This window comes from Protomyctophum bolini, assembly GCF_963924005.1.
Source record: "Protomyctophum bolini genome assembly, chromosome: 7".
Classification (NCBI taxonomy): domain Eukaryota; kingdom Metazoa; phylum Chordata; class Actinopteri; order Myctophiformes; family Myctophidae; genus Protomyctophum; species Protomyctophum bolini.
Window position 1 is genome coordinate 16,506,945 of NC_137868.1, and position 22,489 is coordinate 16,529,433.

Here is a 22,489-nt window from a genome sequence, read left to right on the forward strand (position 1 = left end):
ATACAGACACTTCTCTGGACCCTTCATGAACCCTTCATGAATCACAACAACATGTAGGCCATATAAAGATGTAAGGATGTCTGCATATCGCAGAGATGAAACACGGATGGAATGACACGGGCATGTTTGTACATTCACACTGAGGATGCATGATATGAGTTCCACTATTATATCATGGTGTGCTCTGTACATCCCATTATGCATAACAGCCATTCAAGATGTAGTGACAGTGTTCCAATGATCTGTTCTGTTAGTGTGGTGGCACAACACACAGACACACACACAGACGCACACAGGCACCTGCACAGATGGGTACACTGAACCCACCACTGAAAAGACACAAAGGCACTAAACGCATAACCACATCTCACTTGTAAATCCCCTACAAAACACACTCAACAATGCAGGGCACCATTCTCAGAGCCAGCTAGAACTTGGCCCATGTAATGATATCATAAATCTCAAAAGCATTGCACAGGGTACCACACAACATGGAAAAACAGAAAGTGATGGTTTGTTTGGTCACTGCTGAGCGATGCGTCTTACTGGCCTAACTGGCAGTGTGATTGCTCACCGCGGGGTCGCTTGGCAGTGGGGTGATGTTAAAGATCACGTCAGATAAAGCGGAACACACAGAGAGCTGATATTCTGGATTGTGACCATGACTCACGCTGTCGCATCAGTGCCTGGAAAATAAGCTGAGTGATCCTTTGTAGCCCTGCCAGGGAGAGAAACAAAGGTGGTGGGGGCCAGGGGTGGGCAAGGATCGATGCTTTGGCAGCATCGAGAGAGAGAGAGAGAGACTCAACTGTAAAGTCGATAAAACACATTTGATTGAGGGTAAAGGAAAAAAGTAGTTGAAGAGAGGAGAGAGAGAGAAATTGATTAATTCGCTATTCACTTCTTTCATTCCAGTAAAGCACATTGAAATGATGCACAGAGTCATATTTGAGAACTGAAAAGAGGGAGAAAGATTGGTGCCGGTGGGCATGTGGATCAAAAGAGAGCCAGAGAAGGTGGGGTGTGGGGGGTATAAACCACATGCAGTCTATGGTATAAACAAGTGAAGGACAGAGACTGAAACAAGAGGGAGATGGATCAAAGAACGACAAAGCAAAGAGTCAAAAGATGGTGCTTCAGCTCGACTGTCACTCACCCTACCATCACTATCAGACATGAGAATTCATTACAGAGAGCAGCTTCTCTCCCTCTCTCTTCTTTCTTGTCTTCTTTCTTGTCTTCCACACTCTTTTCTTTAGCCTACATATTCTTGTTTTTCCTTGAGGCGATATTTTACCCATTCCTTGACTCCGGAATTAAATCACATCCCCCCCAACACACACACGCGTGCGCAAACGCACACACACACACACACACACACACACACACACACACACACACACCTCTCTTTCCTGCTTTGCCACGTCTAATCTGTTCTCTTCATTATTCTTTCATTATACTCCTCTCTTGCCTTTGTAGTGGTTCCCTCTCTCTGTCTCTCTTCATCCCTTGCTTTAGGCTGACGCATCAGATATTCTCTCTGTCAGGTAACCTGATTTAACATGAATTGCATAAGAACACGACGCAGTGAGAGGGGACAAATTATGTGACCGAGCAGGTGATGGAACTGTTTTGTTCAGGAAAATGACATCTACCCTTAAATTATTTACGGCATAACATTAAAACAAACAAAGTACTTGTTTTGAATGTTTGGACATTTGCAACAACATTCGCACATGTGGAGGAGGAGCCCAACTTTAGCAACCTCTAGTCTGTCTGTCTGTCTAACAACCACTCAGGTGATGGTACAGTAAACAGACTTCTAAGGGCCATCAACAACATAGCCATCAAAGGGATTGTAATTGCCACATACTGTAGATAATCATTTTACGTACAAGGAATATACTATACTTTATGGTGAACTGATATACTGTACATTGAATACAAAACTTTAATTTTTTATACTGTATTTTTTTCCATTCACTTCCATGGAATGTGCTCAGAAAAACAAGTGTTTTTTTCTCTTCCCATGCAGTATTCTGTAAGAAAACCACGGAAAGGTTTAGGACCTACAAACAAGTCTCTCCTTGCAGAGCAGAGGCATGTTGTCGGGACAAGCTCACGCCTGCTCCACTGTATGAATACCTGCACACTGGATGACCTCATAGTGACGTGGGACTGCAGTCCACCAAAGGACCAATGGTGCAGTAACAGAACATTTACTTGAGTACTATACTTGCATAATGTTTTTGGACATGCACACACACACACACACACACACACACAGACACAGACACAGACACAGAGCACCGCAACGTTGTCATTGTGAGCTTGTAGATCTCCTCTGTTCACAAATGAAGGTTTCTGGAAATGTCCAAGGAAATGTTCTACATTTTAACACAGCAATTCAAACCCTCAATCTGGAACTTCTTTCCTCAACCTGATTTTTCCCAATAAAAGCGTGACTCGTTCTCTCGTAGCCTGCGGCTTTTTGGGGGGAAATATTGGTTTGAGGGAAAGGAAGTTCCAAATTGATGGGTTCCACCCTGATGACAACAAAACAATGACTACAACATGACGTAACGATATCATTCGCTCCCGACCGGATCATAAACCCGAAAAGTAATGCTTCCCAGGCTACTCCCTGGACCGGCGGACCCCCCCCCCCCCCCCCCCCCCCCATTCATTCATTCGCTAATAATTCATTCATATATATACTCCCACTAATCAATCTGTCTGTTTCTCATTCACTTCAAGCTAACTCACACACGCCCACAGTATGTCAGGCGGTCCATTTAAGCAGTCACTGTTCTCTGTTCACTACATGCTAGACTAGTCGGTAGTTGTTCAGATGTCAGCGTTCAAATTCCCTCCACCTCCATGACCTCCTGACCTCCTCCCTGTGGCATTTAGTTCTGTAATGGGCAATTCTGGGATTCTAATATTTATGGGTTGTACTATGATATGTCGTAACCTGCAGTTCTGTAATGGGTGATTCTGTGATTATAACATGATGACTAGATCTGTGATCAGGTACGTGTGATCAATAATGACTAATAATGGGCGAGGTTGCGCATCATTGTGATGTCGGAACATCAGTGTGATGTCAGAACATCAGTGTGATGTCAGAACATCAGTGTGACGTCAGAACTGGCCAGTTCAATATATGGAGATCTTGAGGTGATCTGGATTTGGGCTCTGTATAATCACCTTATCGATCAGGCTTATCGAGCCCACTATCAAGCATTTTCTATTAATTTGTGGAAAGACGGGAGACGACAATGAATTCTGAACAGAACCAGCATATTTTACTATAGGGCCTTCAAATACAGTACTTTTCTAACAGACGGAAGGCAATTGACCTTTTTACTTTGGGAAAATAATATTGAAGTAACTGTTAACTGGTTAATGTGTGTACCGTCACTTTAAAAGTGTAATTTTGTTTACCCGGGCAGCGCTGGTTGGCAGGTATCAATAGACTTTTAGACCAACATGTTGGTGCCAGCATGGATGATTACATATATTTCTTGATCGCCTCTTGTCTTGATTGTTTAAATATGACGTCATGGCCATACTATGCTCAATAACAGGCTTTGGTAATCCCAAAGCTTATTGATAACGGGTAATCAATAAGCTTGTTATCGGGGGGGGGGGGGGGGGGGGGTTCTCAGATCGTATATGTTGCACAGGTCATCTGTAATATCACATGATAGCCACACCGCCAAACTAAATGAAATAGCTTTGCAATAAATGGTAATGGTCAATCCTGAGCTAAAGAGTCTTAATAAAGTTCTGTTCTGTCCTCTCTTCACCTCTCCTCCTCGCCTAGGCTCCTCTGTTCTCCTCTCTCCTGTAAGAACTAAGAATGTTACATAACGAACCAATATAGATATAAAATCACATCCGCAACTCAGTTCTTAGTTACATAAGGCTCTGCAAGATATGCTATGCATGATGAATGTGTTTGAGACACGTACAGTATAGCTATGCACCAACCACGCTATACTGTAAGGCTTATGTAAGGCATCGCTATAAGGTTAAGTTAGGTGATGCTAAGCTAAGCCCCCATGTCCACTGGGGGATGATTTGTTAGTGGATCTCTCCGGTCTCCAGCATGGAGAGATGATTAGGGCTGGGTCGATAGCCGGGATGAGTGCCTGCATTGATGTCAGATCACTGGTGCCCTGGCCAAGAACAGACAGTTAGTGCTGCTGCTGCTGCGTATCTGAGAGCGAGAGATTATTTTCTATTAAAAGGCATAAAATGGAGGACAATATGAGAGAGATTATTTTCTATTAAAAGGCATAAAATGGAGGACTATATGAGAGAGATTATTTTCTATTAAAAGGCATAAAATGGAGGACAATATGGTTTAGTTAGTGGCTATGTTTGAATAATGACAATCCATGCCCATCTAGCTATAATGTCCATAAAAAAGTTCTTTGGTGCATTTTCTGTGTGCGTGTGTGTGTGTGTGTGTGTGTGTGTGTGTGTGTGTGTGCATGTGTGTGCACATGACTGGAACCAGATCCAGACCTCTTCCTAAAGGGTCACTAATACATGTGCTATAAGAGGTACTGAAGTGTCCCCATTTGTATTTCAACGAGGGTTAAAACATATTATCCAGCTGTTTTGGTTCAACTATGCCAGGAATGTGTATGTTAAACGCCAACAGACCCTGCAAAGGGGGACTATTATTACCTTTTGGGTGTGCCTGTTTATTGAGTGGCTCCCCACAGCCAACCAGTCTCCATAAGAGCTTCACTACAATGAGCACACGTCAGCCTCCTAAGGGCAATATACAGCAATTAAACCATCTCATAGTCGACTGACTTGTATTATGCTCCGGGCTTACGGGATTTGGTCTAAATCAACTCCATACATCACAGAATAGGCTACTCACTTCTCAAACATGCAGTAGTCTGGTATTACTGCATTTACAATAAGCCACTTAGCTCTGTGATAATTGAACAAGGGGGGATGTACTGCAGGCCTAGATACTCAAACAGAATATAGAAGGATTATATTGTCTATGAATGAATGGTATGTTGCTATTATCTGTCAATAAAGTTAAGGTTATTCAATTTATAGAACAACAACAACTACTACATTATCTTTCCCAGACCCTGGGGCCGACCTAGAATACTCAATGTCCCTTATTGACTTGACTGAGTCTCCACTGTTGAAACATGCATTACGTGATAATCACTTGCCTGATTGCTTTCATAGGAGAAGTGTCCTCTTTCATGCCTACATAAGTCCTCTCTTGCCAAACAACAGTTGCTATCCACCCTGCTCTCTCATTCAACACAAAAGCTAGGCTATAGGCCAATGTGTTTCTCCTCTTTTTAAGTCTCTTTTATTATTATTTTAGTTTTTTCTACAAGAAATAAGGTAACTGGCCGTACTCAACTCAAAAGTCTTCAGAGTATGATGCTGACCCAAAAGACACAGACATATAAAATAAAGTCATCAGCACTCACAGGCTATGTAATACTTTTAGTGGCGCAGAAGGTCGGAAACGGACCTACACAATCCACAGCATTTTTGAGCCATGTACCATTCATTGGCCCAATTCAATTGTTCATGTTCCCTGAATCCACTGAAAGTAATAATAATAATTCAGAGATGAAGTAATAGATTTCCAGTGACTATAGTTGACCACACACAGCCTTTTATATAGGCTATAGCCTATATTTTACTAAAATGCACTGTCGGTGTCATTGTTTCATTCCGACACTTTATTTCCTACTGAAAAAAAAATTCAGTCAAAAACTGACCGGTCTGTGTGCCATAACGCACCAGCTGCACAAAATAAAAATAATAACAGCCTGAATAGATAACATGCTCAAACAACCAAATACTATATTAAGACCACACACACACACACACACACACACACACACACATAGTTTAAGTCTCCAGAACAGATAACCTTTATTTGTTTTGCATTGCATTACATCGGCTATTCATTGATATGTAAATTACATATCAATAAATAGCCGATGTTGCCCTTCAATATTATCCATTTTCCAGTTGAAATATGCTAAATTGTGTAATATAATCGCTTTGTGACTTTTGAAAGGTTGGCATCAGCATCAGCAATTTTTTTTTATTATATTCCAGCATAATATTAGCCTACTTAAAATTTACAATACAGTATAGCTATAGGGACTAGGGAGAAACAGTTTGAAAAAGTCCCGCCTGGCCCCTCGCCCATGCACGATTAGTCAAGCAGGTCTTTAGAGCGAGGAGGGGGTAGAGAGAGAGAGAGAGAGAGAGAGAGAGAGAGGGGCGGGGGTCACCTTTTGTGCAAATATATCAACCAGCCTACCAGGACTGCCACCAGCATCAGATTTCTCGCTGTGTGAGTGAGTGAGTGTGTGTGAGTGAAGTGAAGGGGCCATTCCGCTTTAGCGAGACAGAGAGAGAGAGAGAGGGAGAAGAGAAAGCTGTGGAGCCTTAAGGAACACTTGCTGCCGCTGCCATAACCGCACACTCTACACCTCAAGACAAGACACATATCTGCAAAATAAAGTTGGAAAAGGAGCCATGGACCGACTTGGACACGCGTCGCTTTTGTGCACCTTGCTACTTTCTGCGTTGCAAGGTAAATAGTTTACATTATGTGCGCTTTCTTTCATTTACAGCCAGTAAAGTAACTTTTATGGTCCTGTTTGTCTAAACTGCTGACTAGCCTACTATATTTTAGCCATACGGGTGTGGAGTAGTTCTCCCATTCACCGGGACTCGAGATGGTCAGCGGAGCTTTGAGATGAACCTGTCTGTACATGCCTGAGAGAAAACACAAGGCTACTTTGCCTTTCTAATTGGCTACTGCGCCGTAGTCAGTCATTGCTGGTTTTGAAGTTGGTGTTGTTGTGAAAAACAACAACTTGTTTAGGCTACTACGAGCGGAGCAGTCAGAAAAGAGATGCCGATAGCAGGTGGAAGAAAAGGGCAGTAGCCTAAAATCGGCGCGATGTATGATAGTTTCATCAGATCAACTGGAAAGCAATAGTCGGGAATGTTAATATGAATATTGGCTACATTCATTGGCGGCTTAATTCAAGGGTTAAGCCCGGCTGCCGCACTGGTGTCTTTGTAGTTAGTCGTCCGTCCGGGAACCCCCTGCTCCGCACTTGAGTGCACTTGTGCGCGTCCATGGGGGACTCACTCACTCCTCCTCTCCGGTATGTGTGTCGCTGCTGGACGGCCACACTGGGCAGGCAGGCTTTGATCACACACACACACACACACACACACACACGCACACACGCACACGGCTCGTATAGCGGGCGCGGCGCAGCGCACCCCCCCATTACCAGCACTTTGGTGCGTGCGTCTCCGTGCCAGCGAGGGTTGTTGTATCATCCCGTGGCCCCGTGCGCATTCTGGCATTGGGGTTTGTTTGTTGTCCATCAACGTGTTTGAATTGACTTTATGATTCCATCATTTGAAATGCATTTATTTTCTACTCAAGCTGTATTATTAGTATAGGCTAATTATAATATTACCAGATTATAGGTAGCTATACTTATATAATTTGGGCTCTGTTGACTACCTAAGATGGCAGGTTCTGGGGTGGGGTTTTGGTGCTGGGAACTCAGAGTTAAGGTGGAGACGACTCCCCTCTCCATCTCTTTAACCCTTTCTTTACTTGCTCTCTTTTGCTCTCACTCACTGCATTATTCTACCACCTTAAGTTGCTTTTTTTTGTTGCAATTTATTTCATAGCAAGTAGTCAGAATCAATCAGTCTAATCACTTATGCCTGAGTTGTTAATAAAAGTGTCTCAAATCAAACCCGTACTGATTGATTGATGGTAAATGTTTATGGATATGAACAAAACCAATCAGGGAAACAAGGAGAGAAAATGAAAGGAGCTGTGAGTAACGAGTAATCAACATGTAAAAAAGCTACCTGGTTTACGGTATATATCTTCTTCAATCTCAACCCCTCCTCCAGCAGTTTACCTGAAGTCTCCCTCCATTCTCCATTCCACTCCCTTCCCCTCCCTTCCCGCTCTCTTTTTTCATCCCTCAGAGATCATGTTACCCCCCCACCTCCCAAAACCACCACCACCATATTTTTTTCCCTCCCTCCCTCTCCTCCCCGCCCCTCTCCTTCTCCCTATCTGCTCAGAGAGCTCACCTGCGTGGTCTGGGAGACTGAGGTGTGGCTGCTGTTTAGAGAGCCAGGCCTTTCATGGAACCTTTAAACAGGTGCCCACTAAAAAGAGCCCTGTAATTGGAGTCCCCCTGTTGACATGTCCATGCAGAATTGATATTAATTGATACCCTTGTTGGTGCTATAATCTTGTCCCTCTCTTCCCTGCAACGCATGCAGTCAAAGTTTAGTTTTCCTACAATGACACAGTAAAATTGTTAATGAAGCTTTTGCTTAAACTTGAGATGTTTTTGGTCCGGTTGGGTCCATTTTTACACTCTCAGAGTTAAATTAATATAGCTGATTTCACGGTTTAGTATTGCAGTGATACAGCCCTTTCCTTTCCCTCTCTAGTACTATACTTTGTCTTCTCTCTCTCTCTCTCTCTCTCTCTGTCCCTGCTAGCCTGGTGGTTATGTCTAATAATAGCAGCTCTCAGTGGGTCTCAGTGGGATACTGTCACACAGACCCACATTCCCAGTACAATCATGGCTCACCCACTCCCAGCTCCAATCTATGTCACGGTGAGCTAAACAGGACCACGGGATACCTAACACCGGTGTGTGTGTGTGTGTGTGTGTGTGTTTGTCTGTCCTTGTTTCCTTGTGTCTGTTTTTGTGTGCATCTTTGACTGTGTGCCAGTGTGCAGGTATATGTGTGTGTGTGTGTGTGTGTGTGTGTGTGTGTGTGAGTGACTGTGTGTGTGTGTGTGTGTGTGTGTGTGTGCCTGCCCCCGTAGTTACATATTATGTGACACACAGTCATGCAGCGCATGGCAACCCGTGGCATCCCAGGGTGCATTGCATGCCTCTGTCTGTTTGGCCCATTCCTCGGTGTTGGGTAAACGTCTTCTCTATCACTGCTCCTGGAATGTCGACGCCTTTCCCAGAGGCTTCAGCAACAGGCGGGAGGACCCTGAAATAATGACTTCATGTTTAACCAGCCTGAAGCATTACTAGTCTGTACCCAGATGCTGGCACACACTCATGGCTGCTTGTTGGAGATAAAGCGCTGCCCCCAGGGCAGCACAACGAAGCCAGGAAACATCTGCATTCGTGTCCAACCGTTATGTGGTGTGCTGGAATTTGGGTTTAGTCTTTGAGGGGTGGATAACACCTGGATTTGTCCAGCCAAATGGGGCTATTTGAAATGATTTGTAACTAAGAGAAAATGTTGACTTTTGAAAGTAGACCAGTCTCGGGTCGTAGCGTGCAGGAGGGTGGAGATTAGGACAAGAGAGGCAGAGATGGATGACAACGAGAGAGAGAGAGACAGACAGACAGAGGAAGAGAACAGATACATTAAAGAGAGTTTGTCGCAGTCGGAAGAAGGTGCGGAGAATCGCTGCGACATGCGTCGACAGAGTTCAAGCTGTGATCTTCTATCAGGCCTCTTTTGTCTATGGCCACCCTTAATTCCCACAGTCATTTCCGCACTTTTAATTTCTGCCTCGTATACCCTACGAGCTCCCCAACCCCACGTACCAGAACGGCATCAAAAGCCCACCCCCCATGGACATGTGTAATTATTATGGCATTAGTCCGTCCGGGGAAAACCTAAAACTCTGCCATTTAGCCGCGAGGAGATAAAAGCCGGGGGCGGGCGGGGGGTGGTGTCTTCTGTTTCCAAGTTGCCCCTGAGATATTTGATTCCCCAAAAACCCACATCCGTGCACAGTACACAAACACAACACACACTTATTTGTACCTGTGAATGCATGAAATGTGTGAGTCAACATGTGGACATGCTAGCACAGATACCACATGACACTCATGTACATGTTTTCGTACATTCCAAAATTACAAAATAATGTACATTCACCTAAAGACCCAGAGCTCCTGGCCACAGATTCCTGGCATTGCACAATGGAAAGCTGAGCTGATGGTGGTGCGAGTGACAGATTGATAGGGGCTAGTGGGCTGCTTTGGCGGGCGGGGATTGCTCCACGTTTACCTCTTGTCTTTTAGCCTTCTGGGGATAGATTGGGGGTTGGAAACATGTGAGGAAAGCTATGCAGGTGATTCATGCTTTTCAGTGTGTGTGTGTGTGTGTGTGTGTCTGTGTGTGTGTGTGTGTGTGTGTGTGTGTGTGTGACAAAGTCAGAGACAAATGGATTTCTTAAGGACATTCTTAACCATAGCATTCTTGATGACACGTTGGAGCTTGTCCAGGGTGGTCCCCCCTGTGTGTGTGTGTGTGTGTGCGCGTGTGTGTGCACGTGTGTGTGCTTGCGTGCGTGCGTGCGTGTGTCTTGATGGGTGTCAGTTACACATTTACAACATTTGTTTTTGTGTCAAGAGGTGGCAGCCACTCTTCCCATGAATCCCCTTCGCTCACCACAATTCACAGTCCGTAATCCACCTACAAATGAGCTGCCACAATGTGGTTGCCCGTTCACCAGCAAGCGAAAGCGCCACCGCCTCTACTCGCGGCTGCAGAGTGCATTTTTGCGGTTTGACTGTGTGCTTCCTTCACTCCGCTGGAAGCCCAAACAACAAGACGTTAATCATTACCTAACCTGGTTGGTGTGAAGGCAATGGGAAAAGGCACGACACTTAAGGTCTTACAGACCAGCGAGGGGATGTTCTTCTCCTTTACAAGGTGTTTTCAACACCCGCTTCTCGCTTTCATCCCTGGCGGTGAATTTCCTGTGAGGGGCGTCTTGCAGGGTTACCAGTGTGTGCAGTGGTTGGTGAGCTGGCAGAGGATAGGCGCCGGCAGGCATCTGGGCTTGAAAGTGTGGGCTGGGACTAGGCATGTGTTCAAGCCCCTCGGTTTGAAGTCTATTATCCAGAGCGATGTGGTTTGCAGAGGAGACTGGGAAATTCATCGCACTGCGTTTTCAATCCTCTCAAGGTCTTCAAAAGAGCAGCTAAAGCCATGATTACCGGGCTCAAGTACACGTGAACACAGACAAGTACACACACAGACAGTACCACATTCACGCACACATGCATGCACAGACATGTAGGCTCATGTGTGTATGTGTATGTGCGCACATACGCATGCACGCGCACACACACACACACACACATGCACATGCACATGCACACTACAGGTCCTCATAGATAAACACAAGTTGCATTACCTCAGATTAGCTTTGTCTATGCTCCTATCTCTCTTATCCTGTCTGTCTCCGCACTCGTCTTTCGTCAACCACCCTACCTCTGTCTGACTCTCTCTGTCTGTCTCTCCCCCACCCTCCACCATTTCCTTCCACACACCCTGTGTCATTTTGTCCTTTAGAGTGATACCTCAGCAGACAGAAGCCAAGGTGTGTGTGTGTGTGTGTGTGTGTGTGTGTGTGTGTGCGCGCGCGCTCGTGTGGGAGCTTTACTGTGATTTACCCCGTCATGTCCTTGTCTGTGCTGACCAGCCTGTCTTTGTACGTGCTTTACAGTTTTCACAGCCCCGCCTCCTGTTGGGAAGGAAACATGCTCCCACCCGCTGTGAGCGACGGACAGGGAGAGGGGCTTCTGGGGCCCAATGTTTCTACATTTTATTTTCTTCCTTTAAGTGCAGCCCAGGAGCTTTCCTCCAACAGATTTATGACCTCCGTTGATGCTTTCTGAATAAATAACCCTAACGCTGCCCTGCACACGCATACGTGCACCTTTAGTCTCTTATTTCCCCTTCCTCTCTCGCTGTCTCTCTCTCCCTCTCTCTCTCCATTATGTCCAATCTCAATGACTTGGAGCGCCACATAATCCAGCAGGGAAGATGATAGAGAGAGAGAGAGAGAGATAAAGCCTGTTAGAGTTCTTTTGATTGGTCCAAGGCCGGTGGTTTCAAGGCTTTCCTGTCATCAGTGAGCGTTTCGAGTAGTAGATAAATGGAACTGAAGAGAGAGAGAGAGAGAGAGAGAGAGAGAGAGATGAAGCGATGGGATGGGGTGATTAGGGCTGACTATAGTGTAGTAGTGCATCATCTACACCCTGCACCCCGTGTTTCCCCTGGTCTCAGGGGATGTAGAGGAGAGGATGATAGTGAAGAGAAAAGGGGTAATTTTAAGTGCTTTCAAAAGAGACAGGCTCGATTGTACGAGTGTACGCGTGTGCATGTACACGTTTGAGCATACGTGTGTCTGTCAACATATGCCCATGCGTCTGTCCTTGTCTGTGCCTCTGTCTGAGTGTGTGTTGGTGTGTGTATGTGGGTGGGTGGGTTCAGGGTTTGTAGGTAAATTGAAAATGCAAAAAGCCCCTTTAGGGAGACAAGGTTAAGTGCTGCCAGTGCATTTAGAGGGGAGGGGGGAGGGGGGGGGGGGGGGGGGGGGGGTGCGGCAGCAGAGATGTAGCTAACAGCCTTTATTTGACAATCCATGGGGGTTTGCCTGAATAGACAATGCAGGCAGATATGGACTACCAGGCTCCTGTAGAAGATCCCCGCTATTCACAAATCTGTGTCACAGACAGGGGAGAGAGGAAATATTGCGGCCATTTTGACTCCACCACGAATCCCCCTCCCCCTCCTGTCCTGTTCTCTTCCCCGTCCGTGTCCCGTCCAGTTGCTCTGATCAATCAAATAAAAAGGAGACGAGGGGCGGATGAAACAACGACAGCGATGGAGGGGAAACGGAAACGGGCAGCGATCGAGAGCAGACAGGCGAGGCGGGGGTGGGAGTGTGTCAGGATTGAGGAGATACCAATTGGGAACGGGTGGGGGAGAAGGGGGAGGGGGGGTTAGTCATGGAAGATCTTGGATCGGCGGCCAGAAATATAGGGATCATTTTCCCTGGCAGGATTGGTTGTGGGGGTTGGAGAAATCCTAACCTCCATCCATCTTTAAAACCTTCATCTGTCCCACTCTGTGTGACTGACTGCTGCCTGGCAAAGGGTCTCCTCTGGGAGCTCTGCAAGCTGTTGCTTCCCAGACGTCAACAGTTGCCTGAACAGCAGTTGTCGAACGCAAAGCCCCCCCGCCCTCCCTCTTCCTCGCACAACACTGGGGTTCCATTACCACCTCGTGTCATTCCGCACCACTGCTTTGGCCTGGCTAAAGGGGGCAACAGGGAGTGAGGTTTAGCTTTTTCTTTGGTATTTATTTTTATCGAAAGTGTACATGTTGGTGCTTCGAACAACTTAAGTGCTTTGTCTCTTCAGTCAGTGAGTGGTTGTTATGTGCTTCTGGATAGGGAAAAAAACACAGCGGGGGGGAAAAGTCATTGTAGCAAGAAAGAAAGCACAAGGTTTTTACGGGCAAACCAAGTGCCATTCAGTAAGTTACAGTTTAAAGGATTTGAAGCCCCTCTGACCCAGTAATTCTCCTTTACTAAGGAGTGGTCTCAGAAATATGATGGCAGAGGCCCAAGAGATTCTTTTGACCGTCTTATCGCCATCTCATAATGATAGCTAGACGACGGAGGGGTGGCTGGGAGGTCACTAGGCTAGGGAATGTTTTCCGTGTTTAGTCGCAATTTAGAGAATGTACAGGGCACTACCGAAACCGCCGTGATTATTCTTCCTCGCTCTTTATTTTTTTTCTTCCTTAACCACTTGTCACGCTTCAATCTCTCCTTCCTATCAGCCGGAGAACATTCCAGCGTTCTCTGTCTCGGGCGCTCGTTTTTAATCTAGTTAATGGTTAAGCGGCGTTAGGTTAACCTCCTCCCAGTGGACCTGGTCACTGTTTGACAAAGGCTTTTCATTGTGTTAACTGGGCCAGGGGGAGAGGGGGAGAGAGGAGCGCTCTGCATGTGAACATTAATTCTCCACACTGGAGGAGGTGGGTGTGGGGGGGGGGGGGGGTTGTAGAGGAGACATGGTAGTGTGAGTGGCTCGGTGTGTGTTTTTGCAGTTCAGCATTTATATACACTTTATTTGAGTGTTTAATTTGTTTGTACGTGTGCGTATATGCATGGTTTCATGCTCATATGACTGATGGAAGTATGGTTTACAACTACGTATGTTTGTGTCTGCGTGTGTACAGTAGGTATGACTTAACGTCTGTGTGTGTGTGAGAAAAAGGGGGTGCCCCGTGTTAGCCGAGAGCTATGCTAGCGCAGCATCGGTTCGGGTGACAGATCCTGTGTCATGTGCAGGACTGGCTAGTCAGGTGACTGGCCCAAGGATACTGCGCGCCTTTGTTTTACCGAGGTGTCACTTACCTCCAAGTCCTCTGCAACAAGGACCACGGCAGTAAAAGTTCCCCTTTTTACCATGCCTACCTCCTCCAGTACCTGTGTGAACTTGCCGTTGAAAGAGGAGAGTGCTCGGTTAAAGTTACTGTGCTGCCAAGGCCGTTTAATGTGCTCTTCAAGTCTTGTCCTGTTCTGTACTCTGTCTCTCTCAGCCTCATCTTCTCTGTCTGTCTCTGCTGTCTGTCTGTGTTAGGATCTCACACTCTCTGTTTTGCTCTCGGACAAACGCACACAGAAATGCCTGTCCAATGTGCGTCCACCCATGTTTGTCACCTTCCTCTGTTATCTCTCCTTGGATCCCTGCAGTAATCACTCCCACAGCGTTCTTGACATCATCACATTCAACTGTTATCTTTTTTTACTATCTTCCTGTAAGTCGCTCGTCTCCAGCTCTCCACCCCTTCTCCTCTATAAACTTGTCTCAGATTCAGAATAATTATTTTGTAATTGCATGCCAAGGCAGTATGTTTGCACATGTAAGGAATTTTCCAGGGTGGGTTGCTCTTACAGGTTACAAAACATTGCGTAACAATAAAGGTGTAATATTGATGCGAGAAAGCAAAAGCACGAAACAGACAAATACGAATAAGCACCATCCAGCGTCCAGTCATGGTCCATGGAGTGTCCATTATGTTTCTGTGCTGCAGACAGACACACAAGTGTGTCCTGTGCCATGTGTCTCATCATCATCACAATAACGTCAACAGAAGGAGCCTACCGGGGGTGGTCTCCCATCCCTTGGGGGCACCACTGATTTAATCTCCTTTTATTTATTCTTTGACAGACAGCTCCGCTAATAACTGCAATCAAGCCTGAAACCGGGCTGACACATGGTTGCTTTCCCATGATAAGTCATTCACGTTGTTATGTCTCAGTAAACTCTGCCGAGAAAATCCGGCCGTTTGGGACGCGGTCTTAAATTACCTGCGGAAGTGAAGCCTTGAGCGTGTTGTTGCAGATCCGCTGTTATGTTGATCCGTTTCCATTTATCTATTCTCATGCCAAATTCCCTGTATTATTAAATAGCTAAAAGGGCTTGAGTGCACTAAGCTCTATTCTGTTACCATGAGTTTTCTCTCTGTATTCCAATAATGACAGGCAGAGTCGAGTTTCATAGCATGACTTGATTCGATCTTGCAGGATCGACGTACAAGCGTCGCCCCCGCTTTAAACAAATTTATAATACTCAAAAATCAATGGTATCCAATTGGGTTATGACTCCACGAAGCTAAATGATCCCCAATTACATGTCTCTGTGTCATCTACAGTACATCCAACGAGATGGACGGTGATTGTAATAATGTTTAACTTAGACTCTATACCTAACTTATTTAGCCTCTTGTTATTTTGGGATAAAGTAATTCTGACTCCCATGTTGTACTACACAACAACAACAATGAGTTCAGTTAACGTTGAGTGTAACGAAAGGACAAGGTTGTGAAGCTAATATATTGTGACTGTCGTGTGACTGTTCTGTGGCAGATGTGAACGGTGGGGATTATGGGGGGGACATTTGGTCCTATTAGGCTACCGTATGGGGGTGACGAGACGGGCACAGTCACAGAGGTCTAGGACAGGCAAGGTTAGGCTAAAGCAGATTGGGGGACTCCCCTTTGATCTCGGCCCCCCTTTCTCTCTCACAGTTTGAGGGGTTCCTGTGGAGAAGTGATGAAAGATACACAGACCCTTCATGTCAATTAGCAGGCGCAGTGCATGTGTGTACACACTTGCACGTGTGCGCCCGCTCGCTCGCACACACAGACACACACACACAAATGCGCGCGTGCACGCACGTGCACACAAGTGTGCAGTGCACAGGGGCGGCACTGCTTAATCACGGGGGAAGGGAGGACATATGTTCAATAATAAGGCAGGACAAAGGGGGACAGAGAGAGGGGGTGACGGTGCGATGGACAAAGGGAGGATGATTAGGCCATCCAGGGAGCCACTGATTCTCCATCTCTGTCATTCTTGCTCTTATTAAAGCAACACATCGCTCAATTGCATGGTAATTTGTCACATGTGACCTCTCTGTCTGGTGCTACTACTATCTGTGTGTGTGTGTGTGTGTGTGTGTGTGTGTGTGTGTGTGTGTGTGTGTGTGTGTGTGTGTGTGTGTGTGTGTGTGTGTGTGTGTGTGTGTGTGTGTGTGTGTGTGTGTGTGTGTGTGTGTGTGTGTGTGTGTGTGTGTGTGTGTGTGTGTGTGTGTGTGTGTGAGCGAGGCAGCAGAGAGAGAAAGTGAATGAAACAGGGAGGCTGATGTACACACATGGACCAGTAATGTAACGTGTCTGAGAGAGCTCTTGAGCATGAGAGATGACAGCGATACACTCCAAGTGCCTCTCTAACAGTACACTCCCTAGCAGAGCAGCTATGTTTATAGCTTTCAGCTATGGAATGGTTGTATGTAGATTGTTTATGTACACTGAATGAAAGCAAACACAATGCATAGTTCCAGGTCTCTCTTTCTGTCTGCTTTCCCACTATCTTTCTTTCACCACGCCTCTCTTTCGTTCGTTTGCCACCACGATGCCCCCGGCACCACAGCACCACACTTACCCTCGCTCTCTCTCTCTACCTGAACAGGGCTACATTGTTAAGACATTCCTGTAGGCTGTTGGAATGCAGGTATTAATGCAGGCCTGATTACACACAGCAAAGAGAGAGAGAGAGAGAGAGGTAGGTAGGGAGCAAGGAGAAATGTAGGGAGGTGAAGAATGGAAGGAGAGGAATGGAATGGGAGGGGAGGGGAGGTGTGGACAGAAGGGAGTTGAACAGGGAGGTAGATTGGGGCACAGGGAAGGGAGAAACCCACAAACGGGAGTACTTGTTGACATTTCAATGTCATGTGTGTATAAATGTACAGCATGTGGGTATGTGTGTGAATGTGCCGTGTGTGTTGACGTGTGTCTCTGTTCCTGCAGGTGTCTCTGTGTCGTCGAGGGGAGAGCTTTGGTGTGTGTGTGTGTGTGTGTGTGTTGATAGTATGTGCACTGGAATGCATTTCCAATTAACTGAACAAAAAGAGAGAGAGGTAGAGTTAGAGTTAGAACACCGTGTGGGACAATAAAGCTCAGCCGTGTGTGTGGGCTTTCGTCACTTGTAGTGTTGAGGGACTTCAGGAGCATGTGAACATTACGGCACCAACCGCAACCTGAACTGGAATCCGGATTTAACAGGGCTTATAAATAGGTGTGTGTGTGTGTGTGTGTGTGTGTGTGTGTGTGTGTGTGTTCTGGGGAGAGTAGACTCCCAGCAGTACCAGCTGGGGACAGAGGTTAGAATTGGAGAACAAGCTTGGTGATGATGACTCGGGGCCTGTAACTCTGACGTAGGGAGCAGGCCAGGCCTAATTATGGCTCCTATCGCAATGCGTGTTTTGTTTGTCCTTGTTTGACTTCACGTCTGTGAAGGAAAGTCCTCGAATGCAAAACACCGTGCATATTTATTGAAAGTACAGTAGCGCACAGAATAGGACAAGCCTAACGAGGCCAGGACATGTAATACATGCTGCAGTTGCACCATGCGTTTCAAAATGCTGGTGTTCACCTTCCTTCAGGCAGTGTTGACTCACTCTGCCTCACTCGTTTATTTCCTCGCCTTCTGCTCTTACCTTCTCTGTTCCTCTCTCGCTCACATAGCCAAGTCCGTATTAGCAGTATTCAAGAGAGAAAACACATTTAACACAGTTTGTCTTATTTCAACATTGCCTTTTATTATTTACTGTTCCTCTGTCTGTGAGTTTTTGCAGTGGGGGTGCCCCCTCCCCTCTGCAGTGCTGTAGTAGAGGGCAGAGAGTCACACTGCGCTGCCATGGTTTCCGCTCCTGGCTGCCTGCAGCCGGCCCAGTTGGTGGTATATGATCCAGCCTGTCAGAGAGGGAGAGCCTGCTCTCGCTGGCAAGCACAGCACTGAGCTAGCATGGCCAAAAAATAAATCTACCATCATCCACCAACCGTCCACCCCCACTTTCTATGTAGCCCCCTCACCCACGCACAGACCCTGACTCGCACCTCCCCATGATCACCCCATCTGCTGTGTGTGTGTGTGTGTGTGTGTGTGTGTGTGTGTGTGTGTGTGTGCGCGCGCATGTGTGTATCTCCACTGCCGCTTGTGGAGTGTGGGGCCAGTTGGTGTAACGGTCCAGGACAGTATTAACGCCAGACCCACTGTCGGCATGACAGGACGAACCAAGCTACTTCCAGGCCAAAATCCTGTTTGCCACAGTAGCCATGTGGCTAACCCACATTACAACGTCAATGACAAAAGCTACATGCTGCATTATGTGAAGGGTGTTTCCGGAGCCTTATGGCTACTGTGGTTACTAGCCAAACCCCATACCTCACTACCTGGGGCTCCCCATCCGTTCACTCATCGCTGGATTTCTGTGTTTTCACATAATACTGTAATATCTCTTGCACTCTCTACTTTCCTGTATGTGGTTGTCATTCCTCTTCTCTTCTCTTCTCTTCTCTTCTCTTCTCTTCTCTTCTCTTCTCTTCTCTTCTCTTCTCTTCTCTTCTCTTCTCTTCTCTTCTCTTCTCTTCTCTTCTCCCTCATTCCACCTCTCTCCCATGGGGAGTTGTATAAACAGTCGAGGGAGAGCAGGGTGGCAGCGATGGAGAGGGACAGCTGGGCGGACACAGCCTCTGTATCGGGTTGCACACGTTCACTGACAACACCGTCTGCACCTCTTTTCCCCCCATATCTTTTCTTTCAATCGTCACTAGAGGTTCATTTCTTTTTGCTTTTTGCCTAACCCAAACGCATAACTCTCACTGATTTGTTTTCATCTTGCTATCGCTTTCTCTTGCCTTTTGCCTTCTCCTGTTCTCAGCCTCTTGAACTGCACTTTTTCACTATCTTTCTATATATTTGCTGTCTCTCATACTCTTATTTACCCTCTTTTCTCTCTCCTGTGCCTCCCCGTTTCCTCCCCCTCTCTTCTATTTCTCTTCCCGCGTTCCTACCGTTGTGGATTATCAGTCAGTTGACTTGGCGAGGGCAGCCAAGGCCGCCAGAACAAACAGCAAACGGTATCCAAATGATTGGCTGGCCGGCCTGCTCTGGACCGTGGAAACAAACCTCCCTATCAGGCTGAGCCAGGCTCAGCCTGCGCATTAAAACGGGGTTCGCCAGCAATGCGGGGCAGCCTCCAATGTTGATTCAACACAGTACTTTTGTTTTGTTAGCAGCAGCTGGCTTTTCCGTACGGCACAGTCGCATCTAACCCCCCACAAAAAAATGAATTATCAGATCAATGCTGGAGCAGCCTGCGATCATTTGCCATCATTCAGTGGCACAGGCCTCAACTGTCGTGGTCATTTTGGTTTCCGGCCATTTTTGATTATTTCCTGGCAAGCGTTTCGTTTAGATTACAACATTGATACAGCATGCCATGAATGGAGAGTAACCAGTTGTTGTGTTTCGCCGTAGGTGTAACATGTGTCCCTGGGTGCTAAAATTACATAATGTTGCTATAATGGTGAACACATTGTTGACAAGTTAATATGTTTATTTATTTGAGTCCATCTGCCATGGCTTGTACGTGGCTGTAACCTAAGCCAGAATGTTACCTCATTCATGGAGGCCTATGGCGGCCTGTCCCTCCCCACTGCTATACCCAAACAACCAATGCTTCCTAACATATAAAGCACATGCCAGGGTGGGAGCCACACAAGTGCTCACACTTGTTTGTAGACTTAATTTGTTTGTTCGCTCTCAGGCATTGGGAGTAATCGAGTCAATACTCATTCATTCTTTATGTGTAGTTCTCTTGTTATTTAGAGAAAAACGTTCAGTTCACCAAGTACGGTAGTACAACAAGCAACACAGTTTAATCACCAGCGTTAAAATATCCATTTGAAAGTCTGAGAGAGTACAAATGGCTCCATTTGGGGTCCATACGGTTACGTTTGTACTCTCAGAGTTAAAGGAACACTCAGGATTATACAGTGAACCATTAGTATTAAGGGGGTCAGAGGCTCAGTGCCTGGACAGCGTCGCTGTACAAAAGCCGTAGAAGACAAGGCACTCCACCCCAGCTTGCAGTTCACGGCCCATTACGGAGACACAGTTTGCGAGGCTTGCCTCTCTCGCCCTCCTGTGCCTGCAAGTCATGGAAAATTTTGCAGAGAGACATCCGCTGACTGACAGCTCCCACGTCTCCTGTCCATCATCGCGCTCAGGCACTCCTCCGCCCCACCTCCCCCCCCGCACCGCTCCTCTGCTCCATTCCCCATGCAGCTCTCGGTTCTCACGTCTTCCACAATCTGACAATCCCTCCCCCACCTTTGCTCGCCCCCTCCCCAACCTGGCCTCTCCTCCCTCTTCCCCGACATCCAACCCTCACTCCACCTCACCTCACCCCTCCCCCGCGCTCCTCGCTTGCTCCGTCCTGTCTTACTCTGGTACCTGTACGAACAAGCCTTCCACTCTGATCAGCCATTACTCAAAGAGGAGTCAGGACCACCCCCCTCTCTCTCCCTCTCTCTCTCTCTGTCTCAAACACACACACACTCACTCTGCCTCGCCGTAAATGTCAAAAAGTGCCCCGAGGGCCCCCCGCCCCGTTGCAGAATGTGTGTTTGCGTAAACTCTGCGAAACCTCCCATTATGAAAAGCACAGTGTTGCTCCAAATGGCATTTACTGACACCGGGGGGGACGTCCTTCCTGTCGCGCCTCGCATCGGTGACTCGCATCTAAACAATGAGCGACGCCGTGGCGGTGGAGACAAGCACGACGCTCGGAATCCCGCCAACATCGTCCGCTGATAGAAGCCACCTCTGGCTTCTATCAGCGGACGATGTTCGCGCCGCTTTTATTGTGACACTGTGGATGTATTCAGCTGGCGGATGATTAATAATGAATAATGAAGGGTCGATGCCACTGGGAGGTCTAGCCACACCTCTCCTCTCGGTGCCTTTGAATTGGACTAATGGAAACAAGTCCAACCGTGTCGCGTCCACTTTTATCTGTGTCCTCATTACATACGCGCACACACACACACACGCACACAGTCGCACACACACGCAATATAGAAATCAAAAGGCTGACAAACTGTAACAGAACAGGTCGCTGCCATTATGGCATCTGATGATGTATGCTACATATTTCATCTCACCCCTTTCATTTTTTTCATTTCGTCTTTTGCCCGGGGAGGGTGTCTATTTCATGTCGGCCACTCAGGGGGGCCTTCGCTGTGAATTGATCGACATGTCTTTCACCTCGTCGCGTCTCTTGTTAAACGATCTACGCCGACAGGGCTGAAAGGAAGGCTGGCTCTGTAGCACACCTCCACCTGGAGATGTAGCACACGCACCACCCATCCCTCCACCGGCTCCTCGCCTCGCTAAAGGGGGATTTATACTCATACTGAAATATCTACAAGCTCATGATGTGAGCTACGTATGTATGTATAAATCACTCTTTAAGACATGTTCGGACGGCGACACAGGTGAGCAGCCAAGCACAAACCAGGGGTATAACTCTACTCCTCTCTCCTGCCTCTGCCTCTGCCTCTACCCAACACCCTTTCTTAGCCTCCCTCTCCATTCCTCTCTTCCTCCCTCCTTTCCTCATCCATCCATCCATCCATCCCTCCACCCATCCCTCCATCCATCAATCCCTCCACCCACCCACCCATCCTTCCATCCATCAATCCCTCCACCCACCCATCCCTCCACCCATCCCTCCATCAATCCCTCCACCCACCCATCCCTCCACCCATCCCTCCATCCATCCCTCCACCCATCCTTCCATCCATCCATCCATCCATCCCTCCCTCTCTCCGTAATGCACAACCTTCTCTCAGCTTCTCCAAATGGTTGGAGGAGTGGAAGGAGCAGAAGATGGTGCCAGGATAGTAGTGCCGCTGATAGTTAAGCTTCAACACTCTGCCTGTTCCAGGAACACCCCCCCTCACACACACACACACACACACACACGCACGCACGTATACATGCGCCATATTGCTCCATATTTCACGCACAGATGCTTGCAGATTTGCGCTAGCATGAATACATCTTGCCCATGCTGGCTGACCACCTTGCTCCCTGAATCACACATACTGTACATGCACACACCTTCTATCTCCACACAGAGCCAAGTAATAAGCCATTGATAACTTGCCATATCGCTTTAACTCCCTGTTAATTAAAAACAGCCGCATTAACGTTAAA

General features: G+C 47.0%; 1 protein-coding gene across 2 annotated transcripts in view; it reads left to right on the forward strand.

The window, feature by feature from the left end:
• The first annotated feature begins 6,347 nt into the window (after nt 1–6,347).
• bcam (basal cell adhesion molecule (Lutheran blood group)) overlaps nt 6,348–22,489 on the forward strand; it is a 61,327-nt gene continuing 45,185 nt past the window's right edge. For both annotated transcript variants that reach the window (XM_080767458.1, XM_080767459.1), the window contains exon 1: nt 6,348–6,610. In XM_080767458.1, coding sequence (XP_080623584.1) covers nt 6,553–6,610 — 58 coding nt within the window. In that variant the 5' untranslated portion in view covers nt 6,348–6,552. The remainder of the gene's footprint in view (nt 6,611–22,489) is intronic.